Raw genomic sequence first — 25,723 nt, 5'->3', positions numbered from 1 at the left:
CGATTAAGTATAAGGTAGTATGATCGATTTAATTTTAACGGATTTCCTTGCTTTATTCAATAACTTAACTGTGTTATTCGTTTTTAGTAGGTACTTACTGTCCCAACCCTTTAGCCTTAGCTGAGTATTTTTTGTAACTGAATTGTATTTTTACCTATTTTAAATAATATGATCCTGTATCTCTATAATAATGAATGATATATTACATTAAGTAAAATTGTCTATCTAATCTAATAATTATACAAAATATATTAAACTATATAGAATGCAAGCATAACAAGTTTTTTATTGACGTCATCACTAGTAATAGGACTTTCCACAATGGAGCCAATCGTTTTTGTATGGGGAACAGGCCCACTAAAAATTGTGATGCACATTAATGAATCGCACGTTGTTTTGTTCCTTATAATCTCTATATTACAATGGTATTATTACCCTTACCTAGTCTAACCGGAGTACTAAGAAATCGACACTTAAAATGCGAACCTAATAACCTCACGAGCAATTGACTCGTAAGTAGGTAGGTCCTATAGTAGATGTCATTCATTCATATGATGTTTTAAGGAAATGCGGTTAATTTACATTAATGGTGGGAATTTAAATTAATGGTAGAAGTATTTTCGAACTTCCTTGTTCTCTAGTGATAGCATCTAGTGGCTGTTATTAAATCGCGGAAAGTACCTACGTATAAGCTACAGAAATATCATAGAGATAGATGCGCAACTCCAAAGAATCGGCTAATTGCCTCGAGGCTTTAACTGCAGAATTCTCTTCAAATCTGTGCATGTATTTACTTTCAGAGGGTGCTAGTAGTAAGAGCTCGAAATTTATATGTTAGAAACACGAAAATCACACACTGGAATATGGTAAATTATTTTTTATAAAGTTGTAAATATTTTGAATGACTGTCCCAAAACAAATTAAATATAGTTTTGAGAAATATAAATAAAAAAATAACATTGATTGTTTACCATAGAGTCATATTTATTTTAAAAGAAAAAGTAAGTAGCTGGGATGGGCAAATGCCTATCCTAATAAGTACATTACACGTACTACAATGAGAACAGAAGAATCATTAATGTTATGCTAATTATGTGCTACTTAAATCTCTAAACTAAGCAAAGAAGTTAATTACACTGCCACTTACCAGTTGTACTACCAGTGGGCACTAATACAATAATAATTTTCCGTATTAATAAATGTTGATTTGGCACATTTTTTTATTATAATTAAGTATGTCCCCTGAAAATACGGCAGACTGGTACTGGTACACGGCTGACCCGCGCAACTTCGTCTGCACCGAATCGGTTATTATAGGTTTTAATATCTTAAAAATACCTAGAAACGAATTGCAGCGCTACCTACCAGGTCCAGTTTTATTTCTAAACTATGTTATTCGCGACCGGGCGGCCCGCTGAATTTTTCTTGCTTTCTGCGTTTCGATACCCGTCGCGACTTCTAAGCGATAGGTTCAATTTGAATAATTTAAAATGGAATTTGCAGGTTTATAATCAAAAATGAATATTTATAAAACTATTTATTTGGATAAGGATTATTATCATGATAGGAATGTCAACAACTTACGAATACCTTTACCCGTGTTTGAACGAAAAATTATAGAAAAAGCAGTTATTGTGACTGAACCATGATAGTAAGACTCGCGAATTCTTTTGTAGATAATCATGATTATTTTAAACATGAAACTTTAAGTCGGTATTTTCTAAAAAAAACATCTTTATATTTCAGCAAATTTTCAGAAAACCATAGTATATATACACATAAACCATCCATCCATACATCCATCCTCACAAACTTTCGCATTTATAATATTAGTAAGATTGTACGCATGCATTCGATCGTTGTACTATAGGTATGCCTTGCGACTTGCTGGTATCTGTGAAGAGTAATGTCCTTTATCTCCGACAATATTTATCAGATCTTCATTAAAATTAGACAAAACATGCTTGATAGTATACACTTTATCAAAATCGATTTAAATTCAACGGAGCTATGAAGTAAAATTTCCATCCCGTTTCCCGGAGACAAAAATTAAATAAAAATCTGTTTTGAAAAGGTTAACCTTTGACATGGAAAAGAACATAGGCTACCTTCTATCCCGATTCCTTAAGCAGCTCCCGAGGGAAAATTGAAAATTGCTTACGAGCTATGGAGGGTAGAGGTAAGGAGAGTCATCTTATATGGGAGAAAAGTTGAAAAAGTGTCCAGTTGTATGCGCTAAATAACAGTTCAAAAATCCTCCACAATGGCGCTGGTGGATGCACAGGGTATGGTATTAATGTAGCAATCGTAGATGAATTGAAGTATGCCGAGTTAAAAAAATTAATGTCATTATCGACTAAAGTAGTTAATTATTGAGAATTTCAACAACTTACGTTGTACAAAATATTGTGGTAAATATAACCTTACTTCCTTGTTTATTTTTCAAGCCTACTCTAACAATATTTATATTTGGCGCTTCTTTTAAGAGTTACCTTGATGCAAATGTGGCGCCATCCTAATTTAATACATTTTGACGACACTTTTTCATATACACAGATGATCCTCCTTACCTCTACCCTCCATATTACAAGCCAAGCCGCGTGTCTCGCTCGCTATGTCACCTAGGCTATGGAAAAGGACATTTTCTTTCTAAACCAATCTCTCATACCTATAGTCGTAAAAATGTAATAGGCCCGTTTTGACATTTGTCATCGCGACGTAACTAGTTATGGAACCATAAGACTCTGTACTCGATACTCACGATAAATCAATTCAAGTTTGTATAAGTACTTGATTGATATTATTATGTATTTTAAAGTGTTCGTTCGTTCAAAGTATTCCTTTAACTTCACAACCAATACGCGTGACTGGCTGTTGATTATACGTCCACTTTTCAACATGTTGAAACAGAGTTAGTACTATATAACAACAAACACAAAAATAGAGTCAAATCACTGTTTAAATTAATGTCCAAAATAGAAGAGCCATAGTTAACGTAATGGTAAACAATATATATCAAACTTAAACGAGCGCACAGTCAACTTTACAAGATGAGGAACGAAAAACTGCGCAGTGCGCGCGGGGACGCTTCAGTCATGTGCCGCTTGGTCAGATACATCATCTCAAACTCATTATTTAGAACCCATTTTGAGAACCAAGCTCATTCTTTGCAGTAAAGATAACTACACAATATTTAATTTCGATATTCAGTAAAAAAATGGTTACAGCTCTAGTATAAAAAAAAACTGAGAACGTAACTGTTTTCGGAACGTTTCGCAACAATTATAAATTGCATGCTACTATGAAGTAAGCGCAAAAAGAATACTCGCGATATATTCTTTCATATTATTTATCGTCCCAAAAAAATTTACGTATTTTTTAAAACACTGTATGTAATTGATTTTTATTTTTTTGTTTCTTTCAGTTTCGTTCAAAGTTCTCATTCTATGGTCTTGCACAAATGTCAAAACGGGCCTATTACATTTTTCCGACTATAGTACCCTTGGTGAGATAAAAAATTGTTGACGAGCGCGCGGGAATAAAAACCCTAATCCATGGGAACAAAGTCGCGGGTATTAGCTAGTATTAAATAATTCAGGACTAATTTATAGATAATCGGCACTACTGAGTGGGTTAAGGATCTATGGCGATAAAAAAACTGGAACTTAAAGCAGTGTTTATTAAAAAAACTGTGGCAAATGTCAAAAGTGACGGTCGACAGCGGAACTGTCAGTCATTGTTATCAAATTTTCTTCATAGTTCGTTCATAATTTGAATCCGCCATTGGTATAAATAGTCTCGAACATAAAATATATAATAAACGAAACTTTCTGCTTTAGTTTTCTAACAACAATTATACGATTAATCGCTGATATCCAATTATAGATCTAACGAAAAAAGGGTAAGCTTGTTAACTATTTTTGTAAATAAAATGGCGTCTGTTTTACGGGGACAACAACTCACCTCAATTTATAAATACATGTTTCACAGATGCCGAACATTAAACTGCAATCTTCTGATAATGAGATATTTGATGTCGACGTCGAAATCGCGAAATGTTCGGTGACCATAAAAACTATGTTGGAGGATTTGGGAATGGACGACGACGAGGAAGAAGTGGTTCCCTTACCAAACGTGAATTCTGCTATTCTAAAAAAGGTTATCCAGTGGGCTACTTTCCATAAAGATGATCCCCCTCTACCAGAAGATGATGAAAATAAAGAAAAACGTACTGACGATATTTCTTCATGGGATGCTGATTTCTTGAAAGTTGACCAGGGCACATTGTTTGAGTTAATACTGGCAGCTAATTATTTAGATATTAAAGGATTGTTGGATGTCACGTGTAAGACAGTAGCCAACATGATAAAGGGCAAAACACCAGAGGAAATTCGTAAAACATTTAATATTAAAAATGATTTTACAGCAGCTGAAGAAGAACAGGTTCGCAAGGAGAATGAGTGGTGTGAGGAGAAATAGTAGCTTGCTAAGATTAACTTAACTTCATATTACACTAATGAGAAGTAATTTAGTAAATTTCTCCTTCCAATTTGAAATTGCATCAAATGATATTATCTCCTCTGAACCTTCAATCCCCTAGGGGTACCTGCATAATGAACATATTATTTCAAACTAAAACTTCTCTTTGGCTAATTGTTTGCTTTGTGTTTTGTACAGCAAATTGTAACTTATTAAATTCCATATTCAATATGTAAGTTTTTTTGAATATTTCTCCAAAATTATACATGAAAGGAAATAAAACAGCATTTCTTAGATTCTTATGTATTAATAATGTTGTTATGATGTGTATATTCTTTTAGTTTTAATTAAAATATGTTAGTGAATAAAGTATTTTTTGTCAAATCAATGAACAACATTTTATTGTAATAAATTTCAACAAAATTAGTTCAAATTTGATAAAAATAAGGTATTTCGACTTCATTATTCATTAAGTTATTTATGAAATAGGCTAAAGACATGTTTTAAAAAAAGCTGACTGTCACTCATAAAACCCCTTTAAAACCCTGTCAATGTGCCTCCTCTTATTTACATATGTGTTTTTATGCTGTGATAAACTTATCATTGATTGACAGATACTAGTACTACATTTGCATAGTGGTACAGGTAACTGGCAGAAGAGCTATAAGTTGTGCTTGTACACAAGGCAAGTCAACTGTACCACATCTTTACCGTTGCAAAAAGGTGTATACAAGAGGTCTTAAAACCCACTGTAATTCTACCTTTTAGACCATTTACTTGGGGATGGGCTTCCTTGTCTGCAAGTCCACGGTCCACCATGCAGCACGGTTTTTTTTGAGCTTACGATTTTTGTAACAGCCGTCGACCAGATTGGAGGGTGTTTTTCCACACGTAAGTTTCCTCATTGGCATGTAAGAAAAGCTGGGCGTCTTTGGTGGAGGTAACCATTAAACAATTAGGGCGCCACCCGCAACGTACCACCACCGCAAACGTATTAAACAATTAGGGCGATTAAATATCCTACTATTCCATTTCGGATTTTGTCTAATTGTATGACCGGCCGACCAGTAGCATTCGTATTTCTTTGAGTGCCAAATGTGAGGCTTATTCAGTCTTTGTGTGCAGTTGTAAGCTGTTATTTCGCGACGTAAAAAACAGCTGGTCGGATGGATAATATGTACATGTGACCTCTGACTGTATGGGACATTTCTTTGTCGCACATGACGCCTGCGAGTTTTCTTGACTTCATACATCCGCTGGTGGCTCTAATTAACATTATAATGAAGTTTGCCATCAATGACGTGGACGTCCAAAAGTTGAAATGAGGATTATGATTTATTTATTTATTGTAACTACTGACGATGAAAGAAAAAAATAATCGTAATAAATTTTATTGTTTACATAATAAAGCTATATAATGTCTATTTCATACATTATTCTCTAAGATAAGGAAGTAGTTACAATACGTTGAATATATAAATCCATACAAATTCTTAAATAAGTACAAATTTAAAGAAGAACCTTTGATCAGATTATAAATGCCGACAACAACTAAGTGACAGTGTATATAGAGGCTAAGGTTGGCCAGTAAATATGCCTATGATAAACCCATTAACGGCCCACTACAGAGCACGGGCATCTCTTCATATTGAGAATGCCCCAGGCCACCACGTTGGTCAAATGCGGATTGGTAGACTTCACTCGAGCTTGCGAACATTATGGAGAACTCTCAGTCATGCGAGATATACAAATCCAAAAAACATATTTAACAAACATAACGTACCTACCTTACGTTATTTAAACCTATATCGTAAATATCCGTAAAATAACAATCTAATTAATATAAATTTAAAAAATACCTCGTGTGTACCTTTGTGTACAAATAGAATATTATGAACAAATTAATTTTACATGGTTACAGCCCGTAATTTTGGAACTGAGATAAACAATGGATAACTAATACTACACACCACAACCTTAAAAATAGGACCTACTACCTCCGCCAACGACCGCACTATTGCCTAGACGGCTTCTTCAGACCTTTGTATGACTGAGTAATCAACATTACTATTAATAATTAGGACTGTATAAAGACACATGAATACGTCATTCACACGTTTATTAAACTCTATAATGATTATTCATTAGATTCTAAAGAATCACAATTAGGCTACCTATATTGTGACTTAGTGGTTTATTGAATAATACGGTACCTTCCTTATATATTACAATACGGATTAAATTTATAAAACTCTTTACCCCGTATATTTGATCTGTCTGTATAAACTATCAGGGAGGCAAAATCCGTCAGTATTTTTAGAAAACTTGTTTAAAATCCCTTTTTCTGTTCTGACCATCCCTTTCTGACCAGTAGATGTTTTGAGATTAAGTAGATATATATTATTTGTATGTGATAGTGTTTTAGTGTATGTTTATTTAATTGTGTTTATTAGTATGTATATTGTGTACATACGTAATATTTTATACTTTTGTATTTAAGCGCCACCTTTCCTTACTTGGGATTTCTACGCCATTGGTTTGAGGTTTCCTGGAAGACATTAGCCCGCCAAATTGTATACCTACGCTACTACGTTTTGTGTTGATAATATTTTAAATTTTCTATGTAATATTTGTTTGCTGTGCAATAAAAGTGTATTCATTCGTTCATTCAAAACATCGATAATATGGTGCTATTATTTTCTACAAAGAATACAGGAATCGAGATGGCACTGCATTTAGTCTTAATGAAACTAAATAATTGAGAAGTCTTAAAAAGCATCAAAATTATTGTTATTTAATTTTTTTATAAAGATACTTAAAACCGGAATCAGCTAGGGACCTATTTAACGTTGTTTCTATAATAAACACTACAATAGGTACCTAAGTAAGTTACTCTTTGAAATATCTTGTAATATCATTTTATGACTTTCAATTAGCTCATTGTGTAGAAAATTTTATAAAATCCCTCGAAAGTTTTCTTTATTTGATAAATAAGTGTCGTATATGAAAAAATTATCAATACATGTAAGTATAGGACTATTAAATTTACGTAAGCTCGTCCCGCAAGAGGCTGCGCCCAAAATCAATCCGACAAAGAATGTCGATACAATTAAAACTAAAAATATAACCAACCATTTATTTTGATGTGAGAGTGCCTCCTTGCACAAAATTAGAAAATCGTAGGCTGATCTGAAATGAAAACGATGCTAATTAAAACAACTAACGATTTATACAAAAATAAGTGATTTTCTTGATTTATTTCTAAATCCAATCTAACGTGAACATAGGTAATTTCATGTCGTCCATGTTGGATTTTTCGTGACGTCATAATATAGCATGGTCACGTGGGGCGTTAAAACACAAAAGCTGCGCAATTAAATTATTTATATCTAAAATTTAGTATATTTATGGATTGTCAGATGTACAAAAGTTATGATTTAAATTGTGGCGGTCTCCACGTTACCTAACTATATGGTTCCACTAAATGCTAAATCGCGCTATCGAAGTTTGCATATACGAGAGCCATATATAACGTGTAACGGAATTAAGAAATACTGTTGAAGGGTGCATAAGTATATTACATAAGGAATCACCCTGTAAAAATATTAAATCAAAACGAGCATATTTATTTTTCTATACAAACTTATTCAAAACATTATAAGTGTTTATTATAAGTATCTTCAGAAGATAAAAGACCGACACGCGCATAGTACCTACGCTATGCGACGCGTACCTAATAAAGTGACAGGAATAACTTGATTTAACTTTTGCATGTGATGTTAGGGCTGTATCTGATTTCTTTTAGTAAAAACAATGGCAAAGGTTTATTCAAAAGCTATTAGAATTCCGGTTTCACAGATAACTCTCAGATAGTAAATTATGTACTTAGAGGTAGATTCATGTAGGCCTATCACAGGCACTTATGAAGCGTTCATACATACATGATAACATAATTGTAAGGTGATGGTGATAACTTCGTTTGCCAACTTAAACCTTTTTTGTTATATATGAAGTTAGAGTATTATTTCGGTTTTTATTAACATTTTGTATACAACTCCCAAAGATGAGAATGGTTGGAGGACCTCCGTTCCCGAGAGCACAAAACCAGCTCGGAGGAAGATCTTCCCATTGTTATGCTTGACCGCCTTACGTAGGTATAGCTCTAGTACCTACAGGATTGTTAAAATCGAATGTCAATTTTGACGGCCGAGTGGCGCAGTAGGCAGCGACCCTGCTCTCTGAGTCCAAGGCCATGGGTTTGATTCCCACAACTGGAGAGTGTTTGTGTGATGAACATGAATGTTTTTCAGTGTCTGGGTGTTTATCTGTATATTATAAGTATTTATGTGTATTTTATTCATTAAAAAATATTCATCAGCTATCTCAGTACCCATAACACAAGCTACGCTTACTTTGGGGCTAGATGGCGATGTGTGTTATTGTAGTAAAAAAAAAAAAATTAAGTATACAAAAAATGGGAAACTAGTCACCTGCAACATCTTGTATTATCACACAGTAATTTATCGGTTTCATCTAAGAGCTTATGTAGCTGTCGCTGCGCTAGTGCGATTACAGGGCATTTCTTGTGAAGAATGCTGGCTATTTCCTCATCCGGATCATTCTCGCAACTGCAGCCTGGAGAAGCGTCTATGGTCACTTTGTCACTCCTCTGAGAGTCTGGTAATTCCTCATTTGCATCTTCTCTCCTGCTACTTGTGTAGACTTCTAAAGGTATACTACTCCTGTTCTTGAACGTTTTTCTGCTGTAGTGCAAAATATTTTGGAATTGATAATCTTCATTTGCCATTTATTTCTTTATAAAACACTTGTATAGAACGCATAAAGCAAGTATAGCTAGTAAATTATTCAACATGACAACTAAAAATGTCACTCTTAATCAATTAATGATAGATGATTGATAAGCAAAAATACAAAACAATAGGTGCATAAAACCTCATTCGGTCAACCACCCGGAGTGACTCGGATTACAAAGGAACCGCGACTGACGCCAAAGAGAATGCGGTGGCGTGTGGTGACGGCAGATAAGTACACAGATTTCACCACCCTTTTCTCCCGGGTGTCGTAACGGACAACGGGCGTCCACTGCGGCAGATGGTAGCATATGCCACAGTGGTGACCATGCGCAAACCCGCAAACCTGGGAGAAACCTTTACTCCAGCAGTGGACTGTATGTTGATGAAGTGGCTGTGCGACCGATCACAGAGGTTATTATTTTCAGAGAAGCAGATTTGTAGATAGTAAAAATATTAAAAATTTAGTACACCTAAGCAGTGGCGTGCAAGTATGCAAATTTATATGATAATTTTTTTTTTTTTGTTTAATGTAATGAAGAACATCTCCAGTCAGAGTTATAAAAAACTTAACGATAGGCATTGTAAGAGTTATAAAAAGCCTACTGTTATAATTTAAAGTATTTTTAACTCGTAATCTGCAGACCCTGTGCATACCCTCTATGCACGCCACTGCACCTAAGGAGCACGATCGCTGTGGTCTCAAGTTCGATCCGGCCAGGGAATTTATTATTTCTTAGATTTCTCTAATCTGGTCTGATAGGCTTCGACTGCGGCTAGTTACCATCCTAACGACAAGGACGTGCCACCAGAAAATTTAGCGTTCCGGCAGCTTGGAAACTTATTAGGGCTATGGCATTCATATAATTGTCACAGCCTTAACAGCCGTTTACCATCTTAGACTCCGTCACAATTTAAAAAAAGCCCTAGGTACCGACATAAGAAGTAAATCCCAGTCGTCTGGTAACTAATATACTACAAGCTGAAGGCATATTATTTACACTGTTACCCAATATACCAGTTTGGTAGACTAGTCAAACCATATTGGAGTGGCATTCTGGTTCTTAGTTATTTGTATCTCTTCTTATTCTATGCTCGCAGTCCAGTAGTTATACATTACTTAAAATTTTATCAAGAAAACAGATTTACACTTACAAGTTAGGTAAGAGCTTCGTCGTTTCTTATATCCGGGCGATTTGAACATTGATTAGATTTTTAGTGACCTTGGTAGTTAGTTTCATTAAAAAGAGATATTATTTTTTATTGCTGCTGATAAAATTTACTATTAAAATACGCGAAAACATTTATTTATATAGATTAGGTATATTTGTAACTTATCAAAGCGCAACCTTGCATTGAAAGTATACATAGGTAGATTGACGTTATCTTAGTAGCACATAAGGAAAAGAGGGCAATAAGGCATTTGTGTATTTAAAATACTATTTACTTCCTAAATTATTTTATTACAATCAAGTATTATGTATCTAAAATGGGTAGGTGACTGTTATATTTATCTAGATTCTAGCTTATAGTGTACAATAATAAAAATATTAATCCCCAAAGGACTGATGCATGAACTTTTTGGAATACTCGTATACCACGAAGAGTGTCGCCGTGGCTGGAATGGTTCTTACTAACGTTGGTTTCAGCCCGTTGTAGAGTGCTAAGGCTCCTGTAACAATTATTATTAAACTGTTATTGATTAACCTGGCATAAAATCAGAATAGTTTTGCAGTAGGTACTTTGCCGCACTTAAACCGGTAGAACCTTTCAAATGTCAGAACGTCACAAAACACTGCTTTATCTACTTCAACGCTACACCATATTTGATATTGATAATGGGTTTTGGGCCTTATTAATAAACGTGCATATTTATTCCGAAGCCATATTGTGCGAAAGTTATCAATATTATGAAAATTAAGCTTAATTTGCTATACTCCGCGAAAAGAAGGAGAAGAATTGTTAAGAATGTTGTATTTAACAATTATTCATTGTAAAGTCAACATCTCCTGAGGATGTTCCGGTTTCGGAGCGAAACGTGGGTAGAGAGTACATTGCCGAAAATCTGTTTGGTGTGGAGTATAAGGATTGAAGAAATTATAAATTACACCATCCAGATTCTCCTGCTTTTCGCGGAATATAGCAAACTAAGCTTTTAATTTTCATAATATATCATGGATTTTCGCAAAGTAACGCCTGCTTTTATCCAAAATTAACAATATCTATTATGTATCTGCTAAAATGGCATTAATGAACGTAATTGTAGCGGTGATAGCCCAGTGGTTGGCACATCTGCCGCAGCGGTGATAGCCCAGTGGTTATGTACTTCAGTTTCACTGTCCGAGGGCCGGGTTCGAATACCAGCACGTACCTTTTTAAGCTATGTGCGTAATTAAAATACCACTTGTTTCAACAGGGAAGGAAAACATCGTGAGGAAACCTGCATGCCCGAGAGTTCTCCATAATGTTCTCAAAGGCGTATGGATTCCACCAATCCGCACTGAGCCAGCGGGGTGCACTACGATCTAAACCCTTCTCATTGTGGAAGGAGACCCGTGCTCTGTAGTAGGCCGGTAATGGATTGATATGATGACGAACGTAATTCAGTTTTTGTAAAGATTGTCACAGTACCAACTACCATTACAGATTGCACAGATAGACCAGTCTTAGAAAAGGCAATGATGAATTACGGCTGCGAAACGTAGTCGCATTCAAAGGGCCTGATAAAAATGCATACACTTTTCAATTGGGGCATGAGAGAGCGACCACAATTCGCCGGCGACGTTTGGGCTTTACCAACGTGATCAGAATTTATGAGATGCGTGGCATTGGCGGAGCATAGTGCTCGGAGAACTGGGAGCCCCAAGAAAATGTACTGGCTATAACGAGTACATGCTGTTGAACCTATCCCTTGGAATCATCTTTCCGAATTCTGTGCCTTTTATTCTTACGACCTGAGTAGACTCAAAAACATTTTTTATTTTGTTATACTCGTGATTCACTGAGTATAACAAAATAAAAAATCTACCAACGGTCAGTCTTTCGAAGCGTCGCCACAGTCATGACAGTGAAGTATGGAAATCCCCACCATAGAATAGCCCTACACTCGATGTTCATCGGTTGGACTCGCGACGTCTAGGCCGTAAACGGTAAAGAATCCAGATAAAAAAATGATTTAAAATTTTTAACTTTCCACTTTTTTCTAATTCTAATACAATTTATTTACTTTACACAAGATGTAAAATGCTTAGGTATTATAAAATAGCAATACACATACCTTCTTTTCGTATGATCTCCAGGCCAACGGTCAAGAACTTTTGACTTTTGTTCGATATCTGCACCCGCGATTTTATTACATCAGACGGGAATATGACAGTCCACAGTATTAGCCCTCCGACTGCTCCGGCCACCATGGTCTTAAAGAAACCTATGTCTTCTTTCGATTGGCCGGGCTTTGCTAATAATTCTCTTGTTCCTGGAAAATATTGTCTTCTTTATTTGTATTTAATAGAATAATATTATTGGTCAATACTTTCTTGAGGAGGCTACACGAAAAAGATCATTACCTATGTCTGGAATATTGATTTAAGAGTGGGGTTTTGACTTTGACTACCTCCCTGGCGAAGCGAGTCGGTCATGGTGAGCGCAGTGATTTTAAGTGGGAGGTACCGGCAGGGGAAACTTGGGAATTTATAATTTCTGAATCTTCTCTGTCTTGGTCGGGTGGGAGGCTTCGGCCGTGAATAGTTACCACCCCACCGACAAAGATATAGTGTTCCGGTACGATGTCCCATAGAAACCGATAAGTGAACTGAGTTTAAAATAGCTACCATAGGTATCCCTTAACAGGTGTGCCTGTCACCATTTTTAAACATTTTTATTTCTAGACTGCATCATCACTCACCACCAGGTAAGACTGCAGTCGAAGGCTAACTTGCCTTAGGTCAGAAATAACATAGTAGCACACAAAATATAAGGCAGATCTACTAATCACGTAAAACTTTTTGGGAACTGAATCAGCACGGATATTGTCTCCATATATGCTCAAAGATCGTTTAAATCTTTGATCACATAATATGTAGCGTAAAATACGCTCCTTTGATAACAATAGTCTGATAAGCAATAAAATAAGCAATTTATTAATGGCGTAGTACACATATCTAAGCTATCTTTTGCTCAAAGGGCATCGGAATAGGATTTTCCCAGTTTACTTAACAGATTCAAAGACATGGTGATAGTAATTTCCTGCATTTCCACAAACCGACAAAGACTATGCGGTAAAAACCAGTTTAGCAACGTACAATCAATGCAGAGTCCTTTCATTTAAAACCAAACTCAATATTGTCCTAACCACGTTGCAAAATTTCGACCCTCGAGAGGTGGTCATTACAAATTTCAAAAAATTATAATCTATAAAAGGTGCTCAGAGGACAACTTAAAAATATCTGTAGAACTGCAGGTTAATTGAAAGCTATTTACGGAATACGTATTTACCTCTCTTAATTTAGCAACTATTTTTTGCTTCTGCAACTGACCCTAACAGAGAATAAAATCCCGGATCTCGCGATCTATAGTCAATCATGCAGATGTCAGACCGAGCGAGCAATAAAAAATTCGATACTCATTTCCAAAGATAAACCTATTAACCTAATTTGGTTCGAAGGGCCCTGGACAATTCTGAATTAAAAACTTATCCTAAAGAGCTTCAGGATGATTAACGAAAAAAAATATTGAACTGATTTTTTTTAAATTGACTTGTACTTATTTTATGGACTAGTTTTGACCCCTGCACTTGAAACTCAACACACACGCAAGACTGACAGAAGTTACAACATGCAAGACATTACAAAATCCAAATAAAAACATACAGAACTAGCATAAAAGACACACGCCACTCACATGCAAAACATACAACTCTCTCTTTAAACACTCTCAACTCTCGCGCGATTCCTACAAAACTAGCACGAACGCGCACATACAAAAGTTGCATCAAAGACACCTGGATCTCGCACACCGGACGAACTAAACTTGCATAAAAGATTCTTTCAAATCTAAAGCGAAAGAAAACTCGCATGAAAGACAGTTTCAACTCATATGCGAGACATCCGAAACTAGCATAAAAAGACGCTTTCAAATCGCACACGAAACATACAAAACTTGCATAAAAGCATTTTGTACTCACGAACTTTGGGACAAACTAAACTTGAGATGCTAATAATACACGCATAATTGCAACGAACACGCATAAAAAAAACATGCGAAACATACAGAACTCGCATAAAGGACACTTCTAACTTGCATGCGAGGTATACAGAACTTACATAAAAGACTCTTGCAGCTCGCATGCAAAACATATAGAGTTCGCATAAAAGACGTCCCGAAAGTTACAAACTCGCAGGTTGCATATAAAGCTCGCATAAAAAACACTCTAGTATCAGCTTTCATGTGAGTAATACGAAACTAGCACATAAGCAACTCGACTTACAAGACTTGTATTAGAGACGCCTACATCTCACACGCTGAACAAACGCAACATGCATAAAAGACGCTTTAGAATCGAAAGCGTGACAAAACTCGCCTAAAAGACACTTTTGACATACAAAACACGCATAAAGGACACCTTCAACTTTTATGCGAGGACGCGAAACTAGCGTAAAATACATTTGCAAGTAGCACACGAGACATTCAAAACTTGCACGCTCCACAAACGAAACTTACATAAAAGATAGTTTAAATTTGCACGCATGACATATAAAACAAGCTTAAAAGACTTAAGAAAATAGCTTGCATAAAATACACTTTCAACTCTCACACGCGATATTCAAATCGTGGTCTGGCAACTATAAATTTAAACAATTGTTAACATAATCAATTCCTGAATATATCAAGAGATTCAGGACGATTAACGGATTTACTGAATATACAAAAAGTACCCAAAAAAGACTAGTTTTAAAAATACTGACTTTTACTGATTTTCCCTACTGACTAGTTAGACCCTGAATATATATAAGAACCGTCGTCATGTTTTTAAAAATAAAAAAATATCACATGATGCTCATGTGATATTTTTAGACGGTTCTATAGTCATGAGATAACTAAAAGATAAACAAAGGAGGTCATGTCTGTCTATCGACCTTAAATTGATACGCAAAATTATCCAATGCTAGTTACGCGGATTTGCATATCCCCGAGGAGGATTAGGATAAGGATTTTAAAGCTTGTAGTACACTACACCATTAACAAAGTAAAAGTTTATCAATTACTAAAAGAAGTTCGTGACTGAATGTTGAGTGAATCACTGTTACAAGAGTAAATATAACGATGGAGACGATAGTTTGTATTTATTATGATGATGAATAGTAGATGGTAGTTTATTTATCCGTCATCAAGTTTTGGCTCATAATCCAAGATATTGAACACGTGTGTTTTTAACTTTTCATTACTGTTTAATAAATTAGTAATTAATAAATCCATATTATAATAGTTCAATAGATTCCGGCCGATTCTGTGCATTTAGCCGGGTAAAAGGTACAGCTTTCTGCCCACAATGTTTTTATCAGCTCCATAATTATACCACCTCGAGTGTAATTAGATACCATTGTAGCACACTAGTATAATAATGTAATATTATCAAACCTTCATATCCGCCAAAGAAAAAGAAATACCCTGGCATTTCTCTCATGATAGTGGGTACAAGCCCCCTGAATAATCCTTGTATACCATATTGTCTAAATATCTGTTGTGTCAACTGAAGTGGAGTTATTTTAACCTAAAATGCAAAAATTATCAGTATCAATGTTTTGCAAAATGTCATATATTAAAAATCTTTGGAATGCACTAGAATCGTTTCAAGCTAGCTGAGAACTAGCACAAACTATTATGCAAATAGAACACTAAGTGTATTAACTGTTTGTTTTAAGTTAAAGGCAGGCTGAATAAAGATTATAAATAATGAAGAATACCGAAGGGCGGGATTTTTTCACTGGAATATTCAACCCGTTTAAGGATGACTTAAATATTAATAATTAAGTTTCAACAAAAATCTAAATACTCTCTTTTTGTCATCCTTATTTGTTTAACACAATTGCAATTTTTTACTTGCTTATAATTATGTACTTTTGATACATTTTTCAAGATGGCATTCCGAATCGAATGAGCCATTAACTCATATTTTTAGACCTTAAGTTATTTATATCAATGTTGTTAGGAGCTTGATTAAGACTTAACACGTTGTTAAACTTGTTGACTAGCCTAAGCAACGCGCGAATACTGTTTGAATTTTGCTATCTGAAAAAAATATCAGAGAGCAAGCAATCTCATGCTAAGGTTGCTGCTGGTTTAGGTACTGCTTATTCATTCATGAAAACATGGGTTCTGTTCATAGTCACAATGCCTTGCAAACATACACAAAAAGCAATAATAACGATGTAATAAATAACATATAATATTACCTATATGAAGAAATAAAATATTAATAGGTTAGTTTAAATACAACAATATTATTATGTTAGTATTCATGAAAATGAAGTGAGACGAGTATAATTCATTTTGTGAATAAGAGATTCAAACTATTGTACTCAGATATAAAGTTATTGGGTCTCAAAAGTGAAATATATATTTAATGAAATACCCAAAGGAGTCATCATATCATCATACAGCTGTTTGTGAGCCTTGAACATTGACTTCTCTCATTGCTTGTAGCTGACACTTTATGAGTTCTGTTGGGCACAGTGTGAATGAAGAGAAGAACGATGCTAGAAAACCGGCTGTTGCGTTGCTTAGGGTCGACAGTTGATCCACACTCTAAAATAAAATATATTTCAATTAATTTTTTTATTTCTATAAAGCATTAAACAACAATATACAGAATGTTTCTATTTCTGTATACTGATTAAATAATTGTAACTCCCACTTTGTATTATGGCATTTAAGTTTAGACATTTAATCCAATATTTTTAACAGAATTTAATGCTACTTCAAGTTACATCATCCATTTAATCACAAGCTTTTTCAGGAATACATTCTTTCTCTGGTTGAAAACTTTGTAGGGCAGTGCAAGTCTTTAAAATAACTCTTTCACAACACAGTACGATAAACTGCAGTGATGACTTCGAGTGACTTATATTTCTAAGTATATTTGCCAAACGTTTTGCAGATGATAATTTTGCTATGGTTTGTTGCTACAAGGTTTTTTGATGAGTTTATTTATATAGGTATTTTAAATGATGGTGGACCTCCATCATCTCAATACATGTACAAATTTTTCATGTAATATACAAACCATGAGTGCCATCTGTGAACCTACTGGAATTTTTAACTTTGACTTTTGGCTATAAAAATGTTGATGAAACACAGCAATACTCACAACAATATTCCGTACATAATTGTACGTCATGAAAATCACATATATGTTGTGTACCTGCATGTTTTTACCACCATTTGTAGCCAATTTCAATAATGATTGCAGGAATTGCAAAAAGTAAGTTGCATAAAAAATATTACCTCAGTTCCTGTCATATGGCAAACAAATTTTTGACAGTAACCATAAGCTGCAAACAGGACTGAATTCTCAGCAACGTTAGCCATAATTGCTGGTGTTGTACCAGCATAGAGCCCTCTGATTATACCATCATTTCTAAATGTTTGTTTCAAACAGTCATACATCCCCTTATAAAGATGTGGAAAGGTTTGCATCTTAACCTTCACAGTATCTAAGGGTTGGCCAACATAGACCACAGCTACTCCACCTAAAATTGTGATAAAGTATGTAAGAATGTCTTTCATATTTTGACATCATAACTATCAGATTTGCTCAATTTTCAGATTGATCATATTATGGTGTTTGACCTATTATGAATCTTAAATATATATGATAAATAATATTATGAATCTAATAAGAGTGCCCTTGCCTATTTGATAACCAAGTAAATGCTAGCTATTGGGCAATTAATTAGTGACATCCTTTTTTGACCCCCACCTCTGGAGACGCGAAGTTCTTTTGTTTAATTTTTTTTTTAATATTAAAAGTTTTAAGTCGTGGACTACAAATTGGCCAGCGGAAGCGGGGAGAGAACAAAAGGGTAACACTAGGTAAGGATAGATTAGAACTTGTATATTGACTTATTTATTAATGTTGGGTAATACCGACTTAAATAAAATGATGAAATATGTCTAAATATTTTGATAACATAGGTATTTACCTAGAGATCCTGCTGTGAAATCTATTAGTCCACTTTTTATATTACCACTAGATGAAGATGAATGGGCCATGGTAAAATATTTTTTAGTTTGCAAAGAAAGGGTAAATATTTAAACTTATGTACAATTTTCTTTCGCTCTATACTTCGTTGGTAATAAAAGTTTTAATTTACACTAAATTTACAGCAACAGCAATCAACTGATAAATTTACCTACTCTATGCAGCTGATAACTGTCAACTAAAATACTTTACCTACTCATAGTCAGATGACAAGTGACAACTGACAAGTAATAAACACCTAACACAGCCTCTATGAACTTTAGAACAATCGACGTTCTTAGGATCTTCCTATTAATACAAAAGAAATTTAGTAGATATTAAATAAACTATTAGTACAGTTTTCGTTAAAACGCAGTGATTTAATTCTCTTTGGGTTGGTTTCTAAAACTAAAAAGCAGTTTTTTAATCTCTTTGTCTAACACATCGTGTTCGTATGTATGCTCTTTGGTGCCTTCTGTCGTGCTTCTGTCAAATATTTTACGTTTGTAAAGAAAGGTAGCATTTTTGACTTAAGATTTTGTTTTTATAATACGCGGTTTCAAAGTTTACAGTTTTTAAATTTGCTTCCTAAAATTTAATAATCATAAATTTATGAGAGTCAGATACATCCAAATGATCACCATTATTAATATAAGTTTGAAACAAAAGTTTAAACTTATGATGCTCCGTAAATGCTACCGTTATGAATGAAGTGCACGAAAACATGGTTGTTTTTCAGCGTTCCTTTGAGTTTTTTAACTTTAGTACACAATTACAAGTAATGTAATTATGAATAAATTCAGAAATACATTTTAAAATAAAAATCAATTTTTTTGGTTATACTGAAATTTATGAATAACCTACCGTTAATGTCAAGAAGTGCTAAGACAGTTCAGTTGTTACAAGAAATAAACATGTATTTTAAACACATTTAATGTTCTAAGTAAGTGCATTTAATGGTGTGATAGTTTATCTAAGCGATTTTGTTGTATTATCATTATATGGTGAGATCTTTGACGAGAAAATTAAGAATATTTTTGACGTGTCGTTTTTTGAGTTTTGTGGTCGGCCGCCATGTTTGTCCTTTTATAATATTTAATATATGAGTTTGGTATAATTGCTTACAAGATATCTTGCTGTTGTTAGTATAAGTTTCTCGTCAAAAATTTACAGTGAGACAAGTTATTTTATAGCATTTGCTGTGAGTGAACTAAGAGTTCATTGTAATCGTATTCTGTCCCATAAAATGGTCTCGCTTCTTTGTTTTGTAGGTGTTCAGGATGGTTGTTGGTTCAGCGGCTTATCCGGGGAGACAAGTGCTCCACAAAATGCAGCCTATGGGCATGACGCCCCGCGAGTTGTCCGAATACGATGACATAGCCACGGCACTTATAGTGGATCCTTATCTTGGTATTACAACACACAAAATGAACATTCGGTACCGACCATTAAAGGCAAATAAGGAAGAATTAAAAAATATAATCAAGGAGTTTATTCAAACTCAGGACTACAATAAGGCTTACTCAAAGCTAGCCAGTGGTGAATGGATGCCTAGACATTTTAGTAAAAATAAACATCAACAGAACAAGTTGAGAGAACATGTAAGTAATTGTTGTTTTAATTATTCTTTTAGTTTTACATACTGCAATTCTGGTGAATTTAAACATGTTATTAATTTTCAGATATACCGTTATCTTCGAATTTTCGATAAGAAAGCTGGATTTGCAATTGAGCCATGTTATAGGTATTCATTAGAGGGTCAGGTTGGGGCTAAGATTTCTACAACAAAAAAATTTTTTAAGCATGAAAGAATTGATTTTTTGGTTGGCTGTATAGCTGAGATGACTGAAGAAGAGGAAAAACAGCTTCTTCATCCTGGGAAAAATGATTTTTCAGTTATGTATAGTTGTAGAAAGAATTGTGCTCAATTGTGGCTGGGTCCTGCTGCATATATTAATCATGACTGTAGGCCAACATGTACATTTGAAGCGACTGATCGTGGTAAGGCCTTTGTTCGTGTGTTGAGGGATATTGAAGTTGGTGAGGAAATAACATGTTTTTATGGTGAGGACTTTTTTGGTAATGGGAATTGTTATTGTGAATGTGAAACATGTGAGAGACGTGGAAAAGGTGCATTTTCTGTTCAAAATGCACATAATGATGAACAAGCAACTAGGTATAGATTTAGAGAAACAGATAATAGAATAAATAGGACAAAAGCAAAACAAACTCAGAAAGCGATTAATGGTAAAAATCCAGAAAAGGCTCAAATATCAAACAGACAAGTTTCTAATATAGTATCTCCACTCAGTATGAAAGAAATGAAACAAAAAGGCTTAACAAAGTATGATGCGGAACTACTAATAGCTCAGGGGTGTATTGCAGATGTTGTAGATGGAACTGTTAGTAAAGAAGCTCAGAGTAGCAGAGAATCCTCAGCATCAAGTCGTGGCGAGCGCTTGCGCCGGCGGACTGACAGCAACCGCACACAGAATGGAGCTATGCCCACTGCCTCAGCTCAAAGTAGAGCACCGCCTACTCGCTGTTGTAGTATTACTAGTTCTCGCAGCAGTCGCGATTCACATTCTGGTATTGTTTTGAGGAGTCATAAACGTCTCACTGACAATAATTGTTCCCAGTCAACTTGTACAAAAAGTAAGAATTCTACAAAAACTGTTTCTGAAGATAAATTAAGTGTAGATCCTAATATTATGACATCTGAAACTTATTCTGACATTACTAGTGTAGAAACTAACAATTTAGGTATTAAAACTGAAACTGCCCAAGATCCACAAATAGAACATTGTGTATCTGAACCACAGCCTGTTACTTGTAGTGAAATGGATCTATTGTCTACAGAGAATAAATGTGATACAAATGAATCTCTGCAGGAAAGTACTGAAATGCCTTTATTAGTTACATCGAAAGCAGAAACTCCTGAATCAGATAATTTAAATACAAAAAAACAAGTTTTAGATAATGTTAAGTGTGCAAGTGATGATGCATGTATAAAAAGTGAAATTTGTGACTTTAGAGAAAATGTTAACCCAAGTGAATCTAAGGATAGTAAAATAAATAAGCATCACAAAATTGATGTGTCAAATAGGAATGAAGAAACAAAGAAAGAATCAGAGTCAGGACCTCCATGGTTGGCAGACAACTCTAATAAGAGCAGTGAGTGCCCTTGTACCCCTCCACGGCGTGGCTTGAAACTAACTCTTCGTGTTAAGCGCAGTCCAGTTGTTGAGGAAGTAATGGATTGTGGAGGCCCAGCTGAAGCGCCTGAATATGAAGTGCTAAGGTTAGAAGGTGTAGATCCTGAAACAGCGCGGCGACTAAAGAAAAGACGTCGGTCTAAAGAGCGGCACCGCAAGCATAGTCCTATCCGTCCCCTGCCTCCTATGAAACGCTTAAGATTAATTTTTGGTAATGAGAGTCGTACTATTGACTTGCCTCCTGCTATATCAGCAGACTGACAGCCACAAATAGCATTGTGGTTATGTTTCCACCGTTAATATTCAATTATTAGTTTAATTATTATTGTCACTGACTAGGATTATTTTATCTAGTATTTATTATTGTGACGTGAAGTTGAATTCAAGTATTGTGATAGGTAACAAATTGTTTTAATTGATAAATTCATGAAAATATTTATTAAGAAATAAAGTTGAATTGTGTTATTTCAATTAACTGACAAAATTTTATGCTTAAACTAAGGTTTCTCTATGGTTTTGTAAAATAAGTAATTAAAGGTACTGATTTGCATTATTCTTATTTCTTAACTAAGAATGTGTATACTTTATCTTTTTTCCAGCTTTAAATTTTTTAAGAAATGTATAAAATTTTGTACCTATACATTCTATTCCATGCATGTAAAGTATTGACAGTGTAAATTTTCTGATTTAAAATTTTCTAAGATACTTAGAAACTTGTATATATGTAGTTAATATGTATAATGTAAAATGACGAAAATTCAATAAATTTTGACATAATTATAAACAAAATGTACTGCTGGAATTACTCAAATTACCAAAATTTGAAAAATATCACTAAACGCTAGTCTAAAATTTATGTAAACCGGTACAAAGCTTTAACAAGATCCCAGTCAGATAATAGTTAATTTATTCCGTTTTTAAACCAAAATATCAAAATATTAGGAAAAGGAGAAGGTCCATTCTTGCCCTGGTTCTGGTAGGAATAATAAAAAATAAAAAGTTTCTGTAAATAATTTATTTTATGCAATTATTTAAAAGATTATCATAATGGCGCCAACATGAAATTTGGCAGTGAATATTGAAAAATAAAACTACACTTAAACATTTATAGTTAAAAGAGTTTTGGCTCATCTGTCATTTTTACTTTTCTCTAAGTAATAGTAGCACATAAAACCTGTATTAGGTAGGTACCTATATTTATAAATAGCTAAAAATACGTGTAGTAAGATATGAATACAAATAAGTACTAAATAATATTAAGTGTCAGTTTTCCGAAATATCAGCTACCAAATTTGTAATAGTAAGGCCATCGGTAAATAATAAAATTTGAACTTACGAATTGGCTCTAAAATTGTTTTTCATTCATTCAAGTCCAGATTAACTTCAAATGCAGTAAGCAAAACGTAGGTACATTAATGAAAATCAGAGATACCTTCACTGTAAATTCATACTAATCATAAAATTAAATTTGTTTTAACATGCTAATCTCTGTTGGTCTGTGTTGGATTAGTAAAACAAAACTTCAAATTATGTTTTATGTTATTTTTTAGTTTATCCATACATACTACCAGAAAAATTTTGATAGCTGGTATGTCCAACACCTGACACCAGTCCATTTTAGTCTTTTATTTTGATATACATACTTATCTGTTTGGATGCTATAAATTTTTGAAAAAGTAAAAATGGCGGAGATATGTGTGCCAAACCCCATTGTACAATTTTCAAACTTCATAAATTAACTTTATACACTACAAGTTAGTCCTAGACTGGAATCTCATCTGTTGGTAAGTGATAATGCAGTCTAAGATGATAGCGGGTTGACCTGTTAATTAACCCAGGCGCCACAGAATTAAGAACATCCAGAAACCGTGCACACGACTCATATTGAAGCACCAAAAGCCACTCCTCTTTATTGGTGTTTCTCAAACAGGTGGTATACCATTTGGTAGTTGAAAGTAATTATTTTACCTCTAAACGTAACGGTTAGTGAGCTAGCAACATTCCGCGGGTGTAAAGTGAGCGGTACACGGACCGTCTTAACTGTTTTTGGTTACAATTGGCTGACGAGCGTTCTGTATTTTCTTAATTCTGCGCTATACTTCTAATCGTTTTCTACGCGGCATCGTACCGGAACAGTAAGGGAAAATTAGAAGTTCGTGGCTTTTGAGTGCCTTGACCGCTCCCAGGTTTTATACATCTTGGACCATCTCCTTTCACCCAAAGCATTCTAATTTAAGAGTCTAATTCCGGCCTGATGAAAATGAACATTTATTATTTTATTGTTCTTATCTTATGTAAAAATGTAAATGGTTACGTATGATTTTAATACGCAGGCGTTTTCACTAGAGTCCTGAAGGGAGTATCATAACAATAAGAAAAGCTTATTAGTATGTATTTTGGTTAACTTTTCCCATGTATTTCTTAGCCTAATTGTTTGATTTTAAAAAACCGTGTCTTAATTGTTTTCTCATCAGCATTCCGCTTGTCGCGGGGTGTATGACGTCATGACAAATTTACTACGGCGTATCCCGTATCCATGGTGTCTGGCGCAAAGGAAATAAGACACGAAATTGGTAACAGGGTAGGTCGTTGCGTAAATTACGAAAATATGTTATTTTTTATGTTTGTGCAAATTATTTCGTACATAAATCTCCTAACTCAACTTATACCCTTTTCTAAGGAAAACTTTTAGATATGAGATTTGAGTACACAAAACAGAAGTGGCACCACTGTTTTTATAAAAATCAATTTCCAAGCTATAGTGACTGAACCCATAAACGGCAGGACCGATTTAGGTGACATCTTTTGTTAATTTGAATGGGCGGCCAAGCGGCGTGTCGGGGTTACGGACCTCGAGGCAATTGAATGGGCCCTGGATCCAGTAGGTGGCGCTGCAATCAGAGACAGTTTTATTGTAAGAGCCCACTATTAGGTTTAACTAAACCGTTTATTCGTTGTAGTATTTTGTTATTTTTAAACATCAATTATAGACATGTATATATGTACTTACCAGTTATTTAAATTTTTGAAACATGGATAAAAAATTTACCACTATACATTCCATAAAATAATGCTAAAAACGAAAAAATAAACCCGAACGCTATTTTAACAATTTAATTAATTATCTACCTTTTCTAGTACATTAAGTTGTCTTTGTGCTTATTTTACGAATTAAAGAACGATTTTGCGGGTTATATTATGTTGGAAGAGAAAACTGGAAACTTGTTACGAACAAAATGTTTAGTGTTAGCACTTATGACTTATGTAAAGGCACCTAAACCTCTATAATTTGTCTGGCTGAGATCTATGGAGCGTACTTTGATTTGCGCAGTCAAGGTTACTGTTAAAACAGGTGTCAGGTTTATGTCTGACAGTCTGAGCCAAGGGTTAGCACGCTTTGTAGGTGTCAGCTTTAGGCTGCCAGTCCACCGGAGCGGAGCGAGGCAACGGAGCCGAGAAACGGAGAAATATTAACCAATAGGATTGCACAAAATCTCCGCTGCTCTTAATCAGACACAGTACGCAACTGCGCTCCGCATTAGTCCGTTTCTCGGCTTCGCTGCCTCGCTCCGCTCCGGTGTACTGGCAGCCTTAGTTTCTACACATTGCAGTCCTTAAGCAAAGCGCGTTTGTAGATTCATAGGCTAAACTATATAATTGTATAAATCATTCTAAATGATGACGCGTAATATTTAACTGTAAAAGCATTTTGGTAGTACTATACCTACGATCGGATGGAATAAATAGTCAGAGTATTACACAATAGGTTTTTTTTTGCAGTTATGGGCAATTTTCATAGTATCAAAAGTGCGCATCATTTAAGATAATTCTGTAAAATTATATATATGTACTGTTGGTGATATATTTATATGTAAAATATACTTAATTGCTAGTAAGAGGACAACTAGCTTTTGTGATATTCCATAAAGGAATAGTGTATGTAAAAATTAATTATGATAATAAAACGCCTCAACTCTTAA

The 25,723-nt window shown here is 34.6% G+C and overlaps 4 protein-coding genes across 8 annotated transcripts; 2 read left to right on the top strand and 2 right to left on the bottom strand.

Annotated features, from left to right (window-relative positions):
• Window positions 1–3,706: 3,706 nt before the first annotated feature.
• On the top strand, window positions 3,707–4,775 carry LOC120624091 (S-phase kinase-associated protein 1). The gene is made up of 2 exons (XM_039890435.1): window positions 3,707–3,901; window positions 3,991–4,775. The coding sequence occupies exon 2, from the start codon at window positions 3,991–3,993 to the stop codon at window positions 4,477–4,479; it is 489 nt and encodes a 162-aa protein (XP_039746369.1). The 5' UTR covers window positions 3,707–3,901; the 3' UTR covers window positions 4,480–4,775.
• Window positions 4,776–7,163: 2,388 nt separating this feature from the next.
• On the bottom strand, window positions 7,164–9,322 carry LOC120624069. Its single transcript, XM_039890399.1, has 2 exons — window positions 8,970–9,322; window positions 7,164–7,668 (listed from the first exon to the last, which is right to left on the bottom strand). Exons 1-2 carry the CDS (start codon window positions 9,284–9,286, stop codon window positions 7,434–7,436), a joined length of 552 nt encoding a protein of 183 aa, XP_039746333.1. The 5' UTR covers window positions 9,287–9,322; the 3' UTR covers window positions 7,164–7,433.
• A 1,410-nt stretch (window positions 9,323–10,732) lies between these two features.
• On the bottom strand, window positions 10,733–18,760 carry LOC120624114 (mitochondrial ornithine transporter 1). Of its 2 annotated transcripts, none has more exons than XM_039890467.1 (6): window positions 18,742–18,760; window positions 17,793–18,037; window positions 16,947–17,093; window positions 15,927–16,059; window positions 12,568–12,765; window positions 10,733–10,962 (listed from the first exon to the last, which is right to left on the bottom strand). In XM_039890467.1, the coding sequence occupies exons 2-6, from the start codon at window positions 17,982–17,984 to the stop codon at window positions 10,841–10,843; spliced, it is 792 nt and encodes a 263-aa protein (XP_039746401.1). In that variant the 5' UTR covers window positions 17,985–18,037; window positions 18,742–18,760; the 3' UTR covers window positions 10,733–10,840. The 2 variants fall into 2 exon arrangements, with proteins under 2 accessions (XP_039746401.1, XP_039746400.1); XM_039890466.1 differs by lacking the exon at window positions 18,742–18,760 and adding an exon at window positions 18,491–18,713.
• Window positions 18,761–19,196: 436 nt separating this feature from the next.
• On the top strand, window positions 19,197–25,723 carry LOC120623666 (histone-lysine N-methyltransferase KMT5B). Of its 4 annotated transcripts, none has more exons than XM_039889829.1 (3): window positions 19,197–19,532; window positions 19,800–20,129; window positions 20,211–25,723. In XM_039889829.1, the coding sequence occupies exons 1-3, from the start codon at window positions 19,530–19,532 to the stop codon at window positions 22,002–22,004; spliced, it is 2,127 nt and encodes a 708-aa protein (XP_039745763.1). In that variant the 5' UTR covers window positions 19,197–19,529; the 3' UTR covers window positions 22,005–25,723. The 4 variants fall into 4 exon arrangements, with proteins under 4 accessions (XP_039745763.1, XP_039745764.1, XP_039745765.1 ...); XM_039889830.1 differs by having other exon boundaries at window positions 19,198–19,471; XM_039889831.1 differs by lacking the exon at window positions 19,197–19,532 and adding an exon at window positions 19,628–19,700.

Source organism: Pararge aegeria, chromosome 5, assembly GCF_905163445.1.
Source record: "Pararge aegeria chromosome 5, ilParAegt1.1, whole genome shotgun sequence".
Lineage (NCBI taxonomy): Eukaryota > Metazoa > Arthropoda > Insecta > Lepidoptera > Nymphalidae > Pararge > Pararge aegeria.
Note: the sequence above shows the minus strand (reverse complement) of the source record. Positions and strands in the feature narration are given on the sequence as shown.